We start from the raw sequence: 16204 nt of genomic DNA on the forward strand, positions 1-16204 counted from the left end.
AGGCACACATGGCTGAGCCCACATTTGAAGCTTATAAAATTGGTAGAACTTAGCAGAAGACCTATCCTTCGAGTACCAAAAGCCATCACCTCATCGTGATGCATTATTGACATAGGACTTTATTACAGCTTCGTTATTACCCTACATGAAGAAGGTTTCAAATGGAGATGTCTGTCATGCTTGAAGCTGAAGCTTTTAATTATCTTAAACCTGTAATTTAGAAAATACTGAAATCTGCCAGAAATTTGAATGTTTATGGGCCACTTTTACTAAGAAAGGCAATAAAAATCCAAAGAATAAAAATGAAGGGGCAGCACTGAACAGTGGAAAGGGTTTTGGATTTAGGATCTGAGGACCTCAGTGCAAACTCTGACTCTGTTGTACTGCCTGTGTGACTTTGTACAAGTTGCTTACCCTCTCTGGGCCTCAGTTTCCTCATTTTTAAAATGACAGAATTGGACTAGATAGCTCCTAAGGCCTCTTTCTGCTCTAAATCTGATCCTGTCAGTTAATGTGAACCGTTTTATTCACGTGTATGTACTGACAGATCTGAGATTGGGACTCTTGAAGTCGTTAGATCATGTTCAAGGGAAGAATGGTAATGAATGAAAGTTAAGAGATCTAACTGTTCTATCCTGTTCCTATTTTAATAATCCAGGCTAGATGCTGCCGAACCAAAATGGTTCAGTGAGCAAAGGGATGATGGAGGTCAGTGCTTTTTTAGAAGTGTCATTGGTCCACTTGGTGTTTTGGGGTAATGCTCCCTCTCTGCCTTGGAACTGTGACCTGAACTCCTGCTTCCTTGTGACTGTGTGTGTGACATAAGGGCTCCTCTCTGCCCTGGAACCGTGACCCAGAACTGCACATGGGCAATAGAATTGCCAATCTGTGCCAACTGTATCTAGTGCCAGCAGAAGGTCCCCTGTAATCTCTTTCTGACCAGTTGTCCAACCCCCTTAGCCAGTGTCTGGGCTGAGAGCTGAAGCTGCTGCTGTTGCTACTGCCATGTGTGTAGGCTCCAGGTGCATTTCCACGCTGGTGTCATAGACTTCCATTGCTGACCTCTTAAGTTTTTCTTAGGATTGAAAAATGTCTAACCCTGACCTTTGTTGGCTCTGCCACTCCAAAATTTGATTTGAGGCATTATTTTAAACTTGTTTGGAGGATAATATTGAAAGAGTCCAGCTAGCTTGCCTCTGATCACTGTCATCTTGGCTCAGCTACCCTCAACTTGAGGATTTTTGTATTCTGAGAGCCAGTAGCTGATAAGATTGAAGTGAAAAGGTTCTAAGGAAATGATCAGTGGAACTGGCTCCTGGAGGATATGGGAGAGGCTTGGGACTAAGCATATAAATAAGAAAGGTTATCTTGGTAAGGAAATGGGTCAGACTAGAACAGGTAGAGAACTTTTGAGGTGTATTGTAGAGGGAGAATTGATGAGTGGCTTGGATTCCAAACCCAAATCCTAATTCTGAAATATCTTTTCTTTTGATTAGTGTCTTTGGTGCTTCTGAAAATAATAGTTAATTAAAAATGTCAATCTTGCCAAATGTCTTATATATAAAATTTTCCTGGTTTTTTTTTTTTTTTTTTTTGGTGGGGGTGTATGTAGTTAAAAGATGACTTCTCTGAAGTACATTTCCAGTTTGGTGTATATTAAGACTTGTTTTCAGATGTCACATGGCCTTGTTAAATTTTATTTTATTGGTTTTTATCCTGTCTTTGGGAAGCAAGTTCACTGTTGAGGAGTTAATTAAGCTATACCAAGCTTGACCCTGAAGAAGAGATGAGAAAATGTACCTTCCTTCTGATGTTGAAATAGTAGGAGAATATGGGTATGAACCATTACATATTTGCAGAATTGCTTTTTTTCCTTTTTGTTCTCTTTTAAAAAAATTCTCTGTCGTAGAATGATACAGAGGAGAGAGAGCTGGATTTGAGGTTGGGAAGACCTGTGTTCAAGGCCTACCCAAGTCACTTAATTTTTCAGTGCGCCCTAGGGAATTTTCTAAAATTGTAGTTTATAGTGAAGATGATGATTTACATTGAAAGTTCCTTACAACTCCAAATATGTATGAGATCAAAGATCTGATCTCCCCACAAAAACAAAAGTATGGCTCTGTAGGTGAGAATAGAGGGGGTACGCACATCTACATCATATGTTAAGATCTTGTAGGAACAATATCAATAAGAAAGAAAAACAAGTTAATTTTACATTTCAGGATACTAGGTAGTGTTTATTAAAATATTTTATTTAGTGTAAATGAAGAGGCATAATGAATAGAGAGCTGGCCCTGTAGTAGAGATGATAGGGGGCCATGTCTTTTTTCTGACACAGACTAACTGTGTGACCCTGCACAGGTTACTTAATGGACAAGTCACTCAACTTTTTAGTTTCTAGGTAACTCTTTAAGATTACATATCAGAACCTCATGTCTGTTAGATTGGCTAATAGGACAGAAAAGGTAAATGACAAACATCAGAGATGTGGGAAAAATGAGACATTAATGCTGATTGTTGGTAGAGCAGTTTGGAACCATGCCTAAAGGGCTATAAAATCATGCATACCCTTTGACTTAGCAATACCACTACTAGGTCTGTATCCCAAAAGAGATTTAAAAAAACAAAACAAAAAGGAAAAAGATCTATATGTACAAACATATAAGATGATTGACTGTGAATGACTTAGCTATTCTCAGCAATACAGTGATCTAAGACAACTCCGAAGGACTTAGGATGAAAAACACTATCCATCCTCAGAGAAAGAACTGATGTCTGAATACAGATTGAAGTAAACCTTTTTTAACTTTATTTTTCTCGAAATTGTTTTTTTGTCTATGTTTTCTTTCACAACATGACTATTATGGAAATGTTTTCCCTGACTACTCATGTATAACCTATAATATATATCGAACTGCTTGCTTTCTCAATGGAAGAAGGGTGGGGAAAGAATTTGGGACCCAAAATTTTATAAATAAATGTTAAAAATTGTTTTTACATGTAACTAGGGGAAAATAAATAATTTTTTTTTAAAAAAGGTTACATATCAGAGCTAGCCAGAAAGGGAGCCCATGACCTACTCTCTTCTGCTACTGCCAGGGAATTCCCTGCTACCACTTAAGACTGGGTCCCTCGGAAGGAGGAGACAAGAAAATGTCTGAGGATTGAAGCACTGCCGACAGGAAGGAACATCAAGATGTGGAAGTGCAAGAAGTTCATCAAGAGCCTGGAAGCACCCTGTGGCAGTGGCACCAGCATGATATCATTGATCATTCTGCCCAAAGACCAGACATCTTGAGTGGCAAAAAATGTTAGTAGATGAGTTTGGAACTTTGTCCAACGTGAAATCTTTTGTAAATCATTTTTCAGTTCTAAGAATCATAATATCTGTACAATAAAGACTCCACCTCTATCAGATGGTCTGGTTATTTACTGTGGAACAAGTTTGACAGAATAAGGAAAGAAAAAGAAAGTCAGTATTGATTTTGCACCTTTCAAACCGATCAATATGTATATCATTATATCTGTAAGCAAGCTTAGTTTTATTGTAATGGATGGTAGTAGTGAGCTTTCTGGCATTCTTTCCAATGAAACATAAGAAGTCCTGAATTCACTGTGGATCTTCCAAAGAACCACAACTATGTAATGAAGGTAGGAGAGATTGCTGGGCAGTTGTTTATTTCTTGGGACAAAGTAAGTGTGGCTGGTCTTTTAGCTAGATCAACTGATTTCAAAACTGTGTCAGTGTGTCTATGTTTGCTCAGGATGATAACTTTGAGATTAGCCAAAACACTGGAATGTACTGTTTTGGAGTTGAAGATACGCTAAAGACTTTGTAAAGAAAAACTGAAGAGATCCTTCCAGTCTTTGAAAATCTAGATGTGAGATATGTTCTTCATCACCAGAGCACCGAATTTAATCCAAGAGCAAGACAATTAATCTCACTTGACAACCAAAAGGATAGGAAAGGAACATGAGCTGATAAGAACGTGTCACAGCTTTAATGGTTTACTCAAAACCATACGAAATTTGTATCACCTTCGGAAATTTTTACGGAGAAGTCACAAGGAAGGATCTCAGTTTCTGAAAATTCCATCCCTTGTGGAATTGCATATATTTTGTGGTACCCATTGGATTTCTAATTAATAGAAAACTAAGGGGGAGATGATAAATTTTTTACCCTTGATAACATCTAGGTAGTATACCTACATCCAGCAAAACATGCCTCATCTTCCAGCATCTAACCCAAGGAGCAAATGCATGATGAAACAAAAAAGATTGCTGCCTGATATTTGGAACATTTCCAGGTCTTGATCCATTAGCATTAGATATTGAAAACAAAACAGAACACCCCCCTCCCCAAATCCCCAGCTTCACACTTTGATTTGCATCAGTATAGCAGCAAAAAGCTAAATTCCTAAAAGCAACTTTGGACTAATTTGGAAAACAATCACAGTTTTTCCTTTTACTCATTGGTGAAACTGATTGCTCTTTCATTTAAAAAAAATTTTTTTAGCCATCATATAGGAGCAAAAATTCTAGTGAATAGAGGTAAAAATCATACTGGTTTATTTCTTATTTTGATCAGAGAAGATTTCAGCAGCTGCATTTTATATTGACTCATTTGCATGCCATACTCAGCTTAGACTCCTTAAGAAACATATGTAATGAAAGAATTTGGATCCAAAAAACCAAATAGTAAAACTACATTTCAAGAAGATCTGCTCTGCCAAATGTTCTCTTCAGATCTCCCTCTATGTTGATGAAATTGCATGTCCAGTATAAAAAATTAGTATAATACTTTCTTAAAATGTGATAATTAACATTTTTTTTATTCTGCCAAGTTGAGTAATAATTTTGGTCAGATTTCTTATTAGTTCCTTTGTAATTTTGTGCCTACTTTGGATTTGGTGTGTTAGATCTAAGAAACATAATACAAAAAAGAGTACTAGATTCAAAACAGACTTTTAGTAAATATTAAGAGAGGAAAGACTTATATACACTTGTTACTGTTTATTTAAACTTTACAAGAAGATTTGAAAGCAAAACTAAAATTGAAACAATGCTTCTTTATAAAAACCTCTGTGTCTAAACTTTTTGTTAGTTATAAGTAAATTTACTTGAGTTAGAATAGGTTATGGGTGCAGAATGCTCTTTTATTTGCAACTTTGCTAATGATTTGTTAGCCTGGAAAAATCTCCAAGGAGCTTTATATTTAAATGGCTAAGCGTCAATTCATGGACTCATTTGAGAATTTGTGCAAATCCAGTTCTTCCTCAGCTGTTTCTACATGGAAAAATTAGGATGAATCTAAAATTAGTTCTACTCCTGGTTGACTTTGGATCATTGTGTACATTGTGACCATTATTAAAATGATCCTCCAGTGTATGATTTATTTCGGCTTACAAGTAGAGGAAAGCATTTGGCCATTTTGCTGCTTATACATCTTCATCAGAAAGTATGGAAAAAATAGTAAAACTAATCTTCATTTTTTTTAACTCCTTTTTGAGGAAGTTAAAAATGAACAGCCAGAATTAGGTACGAAGGTCTAGAGATTTCAGGTTTTACATGTTATCCTTATCTCCTATTCTCACAGTGCAGTAATCTGTCATCTGTCTCCTTAGTTGTCTGCTGGAATATAGCCGGAATATAGCCAGGAACCTGGAAAGAAACAAATCAACCTCTGAGTAGCCAAGATAGATGTGACAGATTCCTTATGAAAGTTTGTGGACTTTACTTATTGGGGAGCCACTGAGGACCTTTTCTGAGCCCTTTATACTCTTTAAATAGAATTCTCACAAATTTTGTTAGTCTGGTATCCAATAAATGAGAATTGGGGGAAAGAGGTTGTTACAAACAGGGATGCTTCAGAAAAACTGAAAAGAAGACAAAACTACTCAAAAAGCACATCCTGGGGCCGTAATTGCCATCCAGTACTTGAAGTTACCTATCACATTCCCTTCTTATCCAGTGTTAATATTCTTAGTTCCTTCAGCTAGTCTTCATGTGTCATGGACTGAGGGCCTTTTGCCACTACGTTTGTTCTCTTCTAGACATTTTTCAGCCTCCAAAGGATACAAAACCAAAATTGCAAACTTGAAAATGAAAAGAGATAATTTTTTTAACATTCATTTTTTTAGTTCCAAATTCTTTCCCTCAAGCTCCTTCCCCACCCCACCCATTGAGAAGGCAAGCAATTTGATACCCATTATACATACGAAGTCACACAGAGCATGTTGCTACATTAGCCATGTTGCGTGCCATCGCCCCTTAGCAAGAAGAATAAAGTGGGGAAAAAATACTTCAGTCAACACTCTTGGGTTTATCCATTCTCTCCGTAGAGGTGGATAACATTTTTCACCATGAGACCCTTGGAATTTTTTTATCATACTAATGAGAGTAGCTAAGTCTTTCACAGCTGATCATCATACAACGTTACTGTAACTAATCTACAAATTTACTGTTATAGCATTAAAATACTGGGGGGAGGAGTGGGTAGGGTGATGCTTTTTGAAATTGGACAGAATAACTGGTATTCTTAAAAAGTTAGGAGGAAATGAGGAAGGCCTGTAGCAAATGCATGGAAAGACATGGACAAGAGTTCACAGGCCAGGCAGGTATGTTTAGGTTGCAGTCAGTACCATTATAGGAAAAACAGAAATTGAGGAAGTAAGTATCCATCTATTTGAATATATGATTAATTATCCTAAATGTTTCTCTAATATTGAACCATCCTGGGTATCCCTTGTATGACTCTTAACTTGCTTGCAATGAATTATTTAGTGGATGTATTACTACAACCTTCTTGCAAAGATGTTTGCTGTATTAATATTATGAGATTAAGCTATAGTTTGCCTGCTTCTTGTCACTTGCTTATGTCAGGACCATATTTGTATTAAAAATGGAGTTGGGTAGAATGCCTTCTGTCTATTTTGAAGACTAATTTTGATTATTGTTTGAATCTGGTCCAGGGCTCCTCATACCGTCCCCTTCCCCCTCCCACAACCCCTCACCCCTTTGGCAGACCACGTAAAGCTAGCTCAGTTTCTTCAAAATTGAATTATATCATGAGTTTTTTTCATGCATGATAAAGTAGTTAATGATTTCCAGATTTTATTGGTCTTTTAAAATGTTTACTAAAATTGTATTGATGCCTTTTTCTCAATGTATCCCTCCCCTTCCCCTGCCCATTGAGCCAAGCAACAGGGAGAGGAAAAACCAGTTCAGCATAAACTAACCCTCACCCCACGAGAGTCTGACAGTATATGAAGTGCTCCATGCTCAGTTTCCCATTTCTCCAGAGAAGGGAGGGATACATGTTTTCTTATTTCTTTAGGAGTTTGTTTGGTTATTACAACTTCTTTGGTTTTGTAATTTTTCAAAAAAAAAAAAAACCCACACTTCTCAAGTTTTGCAAAATCACTCATAGTCTTTATTTTCAGATTTCTCTCTTCTCAAATTTTAAGGCTGTGTCTTTTTATCATCTTTTTTAGTCCTTCGAGACCAGCAAAACTAGGCCTAGCCCTAGCAGTTACTCTAATTGTGACAGATACTTCTTAATGGCATATATACCTCCAAGCCCTCTAAGTCTTTAACTTGGGAACAACGGAAGGGCTGCTTCTGAGCAGTTTTGAGCCCTTCTTAACTTTAATCGATTTCATTCTTCTTCCATCAGTCTGTATTATACAAACCAGTAGCCTTTCTTTGTGTGATACACATTGCTAAACACTGGGGATATAGAAACAAGAAAAATAATCCCACCCTCAAGGAATTTCCATCATACTGTAAACAGATAGGTAATGCTTGATTATTTCAAGAGGAAGAGAGCACCAACTAATAGAACAGAGGTTTTTAACCTGGCTGAGATCTAGGAATTTGTTTTTTTAAAGCACCGCTTTGATAACTGTATTTCAGGTAGCTGATTTCCTCTGTAAACCTATATGTTACTCATTTAAAAACGTTATTCTGAGTTTATAGACTTTACCAGAGGCGTCTGTAATACAGAACTAGTGAAAACCGTATAGAGGGGTATGGAAGGACTTCTACTGCGAGGTGGGACTTGAACTGAGCCTTAAAGCAAACTAGGGATTCACTTCTAAGTGGATAGGGTTGAGGTGGGAATGCATTCTAGTCCTGAGGAAGCACTTAGGCGAAGGTATAAAGGCAGGAGCTTGAGTGCTGAACTCCAGGAATAGCTAAAAAAGTAATTAAGTTTGGCAGGAACTTGTGCTTGAAGAGGGAATATTGTGAAAGAAACTGGAAGAGTAAACTGGAGCCAAATTGTGAAATAGTTTACATTTTATCCTGAAAAGTAATAGGGAGCTACAGAAGACTTTTGAGTAGAGGAATGATTCGGTCACACTTGTGCTTTAGGAAAATTACTTTTTCCTAAAGTTTTTGGTGGTGGTGGTGTTTTGGGGGTTTGGGTGGGGTGGGGGGGTTGGTGCAGTGGGTAATTTTTACCATAAATTACTTTTTTGAACAGCTGAGGGAAGGAATGAAGAATGAGACCATAGTTATGAATAATTCAGATTCTCTAATGAGGAATATAAAACCTTACATTTTCCTCTGGGCTCTTATTCAGATGTAAATGGATATCAAAGAAAGCACCATTATAATTGCTTAAGAATTCAAATATTTTGGTTTAGGAACTTTTTAAAAATCTAATTTCTATTCTTCCCCAATTATTATCCATTCTCAATTGTTTAAACAGGGTAGCTGATGTTAAAAATTGGGATTACTAGCTTCTCTACCTTGCTTTTTATAATCCTTGAAGATTGTGAGAAGAAAAGTGTTGTTCAGTCATTTTCAGTCATGTCTGACCCTTCATGACCCAATTTGAGGTTTTCTTGGGAGAGATGCTGAAGTGGTTTGCAATTTCCTTTGCCAGTTCATTTTACAGATGAGGAAACTGAGGCAAACAGGATTAAGTGACTTGCCAGACAGCTAGTAAGTGTCCAAGGCCAGATTTGAACTCAAAAGAGGAGTCTTCCTGACTCCAGGCCTGGTACTCTATCCACTGCACCACTGAGCTGCCCAATTTGCATTGTCCTGTATCAGAGAAACATACTAACGGATTTCTTTTATCACAATGTTTCCTGAAGGTACTTTACAGTCTTATTGTAGATCACTTTCAAAACTAGCACTAACTAGATTATGTTTAGTTTAGAAAGATCATTTTGAGACCTCTTGGAAGATAACTGGAGAGAAAAGTCTAGAAGCTAGGAGTCCAGTTAGGAGGGAAGGAAGTAATGAGTTCTGTTGTGGATGTTCTGAGTTTGCCTGTTGGACATCTAATTGGAAATGACATGTGTTTACTGGTATAAGACTGAAGTTTAACCTATGATTTTATAATGTTTGGCTCCTCTTAAATTCTTGTTCAATTCTTTAATAGTAATTTTTATGTGTGCATAGCGTTTTTTCCAACTTTTGTTAGGTATTCGAGGGCATGGACCACATCTTAGATTGGGGGTGGGGGAGTCCATGTGGCACCTAGTCATTTGTTTTTACTTATTGGAAGCTTATTAAACATTTCCCATTTAATTTGTCAAACCAGGTGTCCAGATGAAATTGTAACTCACTAATGTCTAGGCAGTTTTGGAATGGCTCCCTTCTCATGTGGTCTGGAACCTACACTGCTCTCCCTCTCTCTCGTATATAGTTAGTCCAACCTACCCTGGACATGTCTAGAAATGTGCAGGGATTCAGCTTTGGCAATAATGGTGACATACATAGTGGGTCTTGTTTTTTAAAATGTGAGCAAGTGTCTTAGAAACTGGCCTGCAACCTAACCCAAAAAACTATTTAGTATATAGAGAAAAGGGATACATACAAATGGATTTGTTATAGTTTACAAATTTATCTCTCATTATATCATAGATATGGTCTTGAAAAGGTGTTTCTACATCAAATCATAATTTTAAATTACCAGGCAAGTTTGAAGTTTAAAAGAATCCTAGTGTGACTTGTTTTGTGAAGCCCCATCCCCCATTATGTTGTTTTCTAGTCTGGATTCTGGTGATTGTTTAAAATCTTTTATTTGTTTTGAGAGTCAAGACCTGACATGTTTATGGTAAAATTCGTTTTGACTGCAGTAGTACTTCCTCGTTTAAGTAGTTGGAACTTGAATATGTAAAATAAATTTGGTCTGAAACTTTATTTTGAAGATTTGAATACTTTTACCTCAATATCAAGATGAAATCAGAAATGTGGTTTGTCTTATATGGCTCTACACTTTTTTATGATAACAAACTGAAATTTATACTAATGCTATCCCTATTTCATAAGAGCATAGGCAAGAAGCACTAACATTTGAAATTAATCAGAGTAATCCCTTTCTAGGAAAGGAATGTGTATATGTTCATTTTTGCCTATAGAATTTTGTACTGCTCCAGTGGGATAGCCTGTTTAGTAAATTTTACGTATTTCATTTTCTTTTGTTTTTTCTTTTTTTTTTTTTAGCTCTTCAGAGAAGTAAGAATAATGAAGATTTTAAACCATCCAAACATAGGTACTTTTGTTTTATTTTAATGCTTATTGAATCAAATGCATTCTGGAAAGGCATGTCTCAAAGTTAGATGTCTCTTTCAAGAAAGTTGACCCTTATATGATTACATCTTCTTAAAACATGAAATTGTTATTGCTTCGATTTTCTGAAATTCCACATAAGAGAGTATGTATGACCTGTCTCTAAGTCAGGAGAGTTCTTGCCCTGACATAAGGAACTCTTAGGCGTTAAATTAAATGCTTGTCAATTTAGTACTTAAATGCTGTTGTTTTGTATATGGCTGAATATTTTAAATAGGATTAATATACTTGCCATGTGTCAGATTTGTCACTGTTGCAGAACTTTTACCCTAACCATTAATTCTTATAAATTGATGAACAGAGAGAAAAGAAACACAGAGATGGAAATTTGTTATAGATGTATCTTCCTTTATGCAAGAAACATGTTCCTGAAAAGTTCTTCTATATCAACCCATGTTTTAAGTGACTAAGGAAATTAGCAGTTTAAAGTGTCTTAGTGTGACACCTTTTGTGAAGTAAATAATTTTGTGTAAACCTGATTTTCTTGTGTCATATTCATATTTCAAATAGGATCATGGCCATATAGCAAGTAAACAAAAGATGGTTAAAAATTAGTATAGAAAACAGTGACATCATTGTTTTAAAAATAGCTAAAATTTTCAAGTATTTTCAAGTAATTACGTGGTTTGTAAAATGTCAAGTATTTCACTACTTGGATGTTTTCAGTACTTGAAAACAAATTTTTGTATGTGTATTTTAAGTAATTGAAGATAGAACAAAAACTAGGATTTTTTTTTTCTGAAACAGTAGAACATGATTTTTTTCCTTAAAAAAAAAAAATTGGTCATCCCAGGATTAGCATGGCTAAGATCACAAAAGCACTTTATTAAGAAGCCTGGCTGCCATAGTCACTTAAGGTATGGATAAGTTGCAATCTGCATCAGTGGTTATATACATGGGTGCAAGTGATACTACCAGAAGGAAATCTGGATTAAGAAATTTTAGGCAAAAAACAAAAGATGTTAATGGTTCAGGGAGTGTTCTGGCTGCTGCTGAATGAAGACAAATGTAAGAGAAAAGAAAAGGCTCATTTAGAAATTAAACAGTGAAATTGTGTCTAAAACAGGATTTGAATTTTGACACTATATGTTAAAATATAAACACAATGACCATCTTAGCTATCAGATATTGGCTGATATAATGTTTTTGCCTGGAATCTAGCAAATCTAGTCAGAAGGGCTTCCCTTTGGGAAAGGGGGGAGGGAGGAGAGCACTATGTATTTCAGTGGTTTTGATAGCATAGAGACTAGCTCCAATTTAGTAGTAATAATGCCTGGAAAACCATGTCCAAGAAAGGAGCCCCCAGGAACTTCATGACTTATACAAAACTGTGGAAGTTTATTTAACAGCAAGATAAACTCAGGATTCTAAAGCAAAAAAACTGTGCACATTTCACTTTAGTAGATAAGAGAGATTTGAAGGATAGGACTTTTTCTTGTAATGGCTCTGGAAGATTCTTCCTTACTTGGAAGCAACCAACTAGGTAAAAGTGGGGTTGTAAGGTAGGATTATATATTATGAAGATATATTCATATGTGGAAATTTAGGAAACTTGAAGGGGAAAAACATACTGGAGGACATTAGAGTGAAGGTTAATAGAAGGATTAAAACGAACCAGTCTTATATCTGAAAGCACTATGCACCGTCAAGACAGAAGAAGTAGATAAGTTCTGGAAGCAGATCACAAGCTTAGTTTTATTATTAAATCACAAGCTTTATCATTAAATGATAATTTAATCCTATAAAAAGTAAGGAAGTCAATAAAGAGAACTTTCATTCTGGACCCTATTCCACATAGGAGGAACTAGCTGCTAAAATAGAAGTGATGCTAACTTGAGAGGACATGGCTGTTTTATCTTAGAATTTGTTGTAGAACAGAGGAGGGCTGACCATAATCTGATGTACACCGCAGGTTGTGGGAATGCAGATTTCAAAGGATTCACAGAAAGGACGATAGAATCCCATGGATTAAAATTCTACATCAAAGTCAGTCCCACTGAGTTTTAATTTTCCTGAATAAAATTCGGCTGACAACAAAAAACAATTCTGATGAGTTGGAATATGGGGAGTTCTTTGAAGATACCAATGTGGAAACATGGTGAGAACTTAGAGATGAATATAGAAAGTGGAAGCAAGGTCAGGTAACAAGCATGAATAGATAAGAATAGTCTGTATAAGTATAATGCCCAAGCTTGGCCCAATAGAAGATAAGAAAATGTATCTCCTTTCTTTGCAGAGGTTGGGGGGAGGGGAAGCGTATGTGTTTGGGACATTGCATGTATACTGTGAGACTGGATAGGTAGGTTAGCTTTGCAGAGCTGATTTCTTTTTTATTCATTGCAACAGAGGATGGCTCAAAGGGGATTGAAGAGGAGAGGGATATATTTTGAAGTTAAGGTGCTAATAAAAAGACGTAGACACAAATTTTAAAAAAGAAAAATTTTTAAAAGGTAGCATAACCCTATGAGAATGTTAAAGATGGCCGCAAGGTTGTTGGTTTTTATTCTAAACTACGTAGAGAAAATGAAGATCAAAGAAGGAATAGGGCTACTACTCAGGACAGGATAAAGACCGCGGACGATGGGGATCAGGCAGAAGTGTGCGACTCTTGTTTTCTTCTCTTTGATCCACCAAGGAAACAAATTCAGGGATTGTAAAGAACTGACCAAAAATGCCTGATAGGAACAACTGTGGAGAGGGTAAAGCACTGCCTGGCCAGTCACTGACAGACTCTGTATGCCAGGCACTAAAAGCATCGGTGAGTGTGACTGCTGAGCCATTGTGATCCTCACAAGCTGGCACACGTAAATCATTTCAGATCCTCCCTACTCATTATCAGATAATGGCCAGTGTCTACAGAGCGCCCCAAGGTGCGCCACATACTTCTCGTGTCTCGTTTGAGCCTTACGACCGCTCAGTGAAGTAGCTGCTGTTATTATTGTCCCCGTTCTTCAGATGAGGAGTCAGAGGTTAAGTGAAGACTCGCCCAGGGTCACGCAGGATTTGAACTCAGGTCTACCTGACTTCAAGTCCATCTAAACTGGATAGCAGGTTGGCTTCAATTAGATTTCAAACCCATCTTATACCATACACCATCATATATACCTGGGTACTTAGGGTTGCACCACAAAAAAAAAATGAGAAGAGAAGATCAGGTAGCTTTCATAGCTGTCAGTCATAAAGTCAGTAAACCTGTTAAGCCTCTGCTCTGTGCCAGGCACTGTGGTAAGTGCTAGAGCTATAAAGAAGGGCAAAAAACAGCCCTTCTCTTAAGAAGCTCACAGTCTAATTGGGGAGACAACGTGAAAACAGCCATGACAAACGATACATAGAAGACAAATAGTAGGTAATCAGTATAGGGGAGGCACTAGTGTTAAGAGGGAATCGGGAATGGTTTCTTGTGGAAGGTAGAATTTTAGCTGAGACTTGAAAGAAGCCAGGGAGCAGAGATGAGAAGGGAGAACATTCCAGGTACGAAACAGCTAGTAAAAATGTCAGAGTTGAAAGAGATGGGATGTCTTTTATTAGGAATAGCAAGGAGGCCAGTGTCACTGGATCTCAGAATATGTCTTGGGTATAAGGTGTAAGAAGACTAGACAGGTAAGGGGAGGGAAAGGATTTTGAGTGCCTTTAAAACAGGATTTTGTATTTGATCTTAGAGGCGAATAGGACCCACTGGAATTTATTGAGTAGTTAGGGTTGACTTGATGAGACTTGGCCTTTAGGAAGATCAGTTAAGCAAATAAGTGGAGGAGGAACTCGAGTGGGGAGAGACTTATTGCAGTAGTACAAATGTAAGATGATATGGCCTGCCACCAGCATGGTAGCAATGTCAAGTGAATGAAGGGGGAGCATTGGAGAGATTTTAGGAAAGTACAATTGATAGTACTTGCCTCTACTTTGGATGGGGCGGGGAGGGGCAGTGAGTGAAGGATTAAGAATGACACCTAGATTGTGAGCTTGGGTGACTGGGAGGATGGTGGTAATAGGAAATTTAGGCAGCATTAATAGAAAAGTTAGGAAGGGGGTAAAGTTTGGGGAAAAGATGATGAGTTCAGTTTGGAACATATTGAGGTTAAAAAATCTACCAGACATCCAATTTGAGATATGTAATAGGTGAAGATTCAAGACTGGAGGTTAGGAGAAAGTTAGGATTTAGGATTTGAGAAACATCATCATAGCGATGATAATTGAATCCAAGGTAGCTGATGAGATTACTACGTGAAAAGGGGAGAAAACAAGCAGGCTCAGATCAGATCCCTAGGGGATATTCATAGTTACCAGGCATGACCCGGACAAAAATCCTGCAAAGGGAGACTAAAAGAAGGCACAGTCTAAAGTAGTATCACAGAGACTTAGAGAGAAGAGAAGATCAAGAAGGAAGAGGATTGAGAAATGGCCATTATATTTGTCAATTAAGAAATCATTAATAACTTTAGAGGGAATGTTTTTAGGTCAGTGATGAGTTTGAAAGCCATTCTGTAAAGAGTTATGGATGGGGAGAAAATTCATGACCAAAATGATAGCAAAAGATAAATTAGATTATTTTAGTTACATGAAATTGTAAAGCTTTTACATGAACAAAATCAATGCAGCTAGGACAAGAAGGAAAGTGTCCATTGAGGAAAAAGGTTTTCATCAAATATCTGATAAAGTTTGGTGTTAAAGATAAATGATGCACACACACACGCGCGCGCGCACACACACACACACACACACACACACACACACACACACACACACACACACACCCCAGATACATGAATCGTTGCCTAATGAATAAATGGTGAAAGGAACAGTTAATGAACAGTTCTCCAGTAAATAATAGCAATCTATAATCAGCCATATGAAAGATGGCTCCAAATCATTAGTTATAGAAATATAAATCAAAATAATTTGCCTTATACCAGCAAATGGATATAGATGATGATGCAAGTTGGGAACAGTCAGTGGTTGCATCCTTACATTTTGGAAAGACAAGCCCATTCGTTCCAGTAAGCAATTTGGAATCTTGCTAAGAAAGGTGACTAAAATATTCATACCTTCTGACCCACTGCTAAGTGTATATTCCAAGGAGGTAAAAGATAGAAAGAAAGGTCTCATATACACTAAAATAGTTGTAACTGCATTTTGGGTAGTAGCAAAGAACTGGAAATAAAATAAATGCCCATTGATTGAGAAATAGTTAAACATTGTGGTATATGAAAGTAATAGAATATTACTATAGAGAAGCATGGCAGAACTTTGAACTGAGGCGAAGTCAAGTAAGCAGAATCATAAAAACGTCATGTACAGTGACTGCAATAATATAAACAATATAAATGGAAAGAGCAGCGACGACATTTCCAATCAAAACTGAGCGCTGTGAAGTTATAACTTGAAGAAAAGTTGAGAATGTACCTCTCTTTTCATTTCAGGGGTAGGGACTATAGATGTCCTCCAGCACTGCATAGAATGTCAAAGTTGGTTGATGAATTAATTTTGCTAAGCTTTTCTTTTCCTTTTTTATTCTTTGTTATAAGGGATGACCCTCAGGGAGGAGGTGGCATATATTTCTAAATGAAAGTAATGTAAAAATTTATCAACAAAAATTAATATAAATCTTTGTTAATAATGA

The 16204-nt window shown here is 36.9% G+C and overlaps 1 protein-coding gene across 7 annotated transcripts in view; it reads left to right on the forward strand.

Moving 5' to 3' along the window:
* MARK3 (microtubule affinity regulating kinase 3) overlaps window positions 1–16204 on the forward strand; it is a 140169-nt gene that overhangs the window by 45607 nt on the left and 78358 nt on the right. For 6 of the 7 annotated variants that reach the window (XM_036752305.1, XM_036752306.1, XM_036752307.1 and 3 more), the window contains exon 4: window positions 10462–10510. In XM_036752305.1, the coding sequence (XP_036608200.1) occupies window positions 10462–10510 (49 nt within the window). Of the gene's footprint in view, window positions 1–10461; window positions 10511–12598; window positions 12686–16204 lie in introns of those variants that run through there. The other variant, XM_036752311.1, reaches the window with a different exon arrangement.

Source organism: Trichosurus vulpecula, chromosome 3 (genome assembly GCF_011100635.1).
Source record: "Trichosurus vulpecula isolate mTriVul1 chromosome 3, mTriVul1.pri, whole genome shotgun sequence".
Taxonomy (NCBI): Eukaryota; Metazoa; Chordata; class Mammalia; order Diprotodontia; family Phalangeridae; genus Trichosurus; species Trichosurus vulpecula.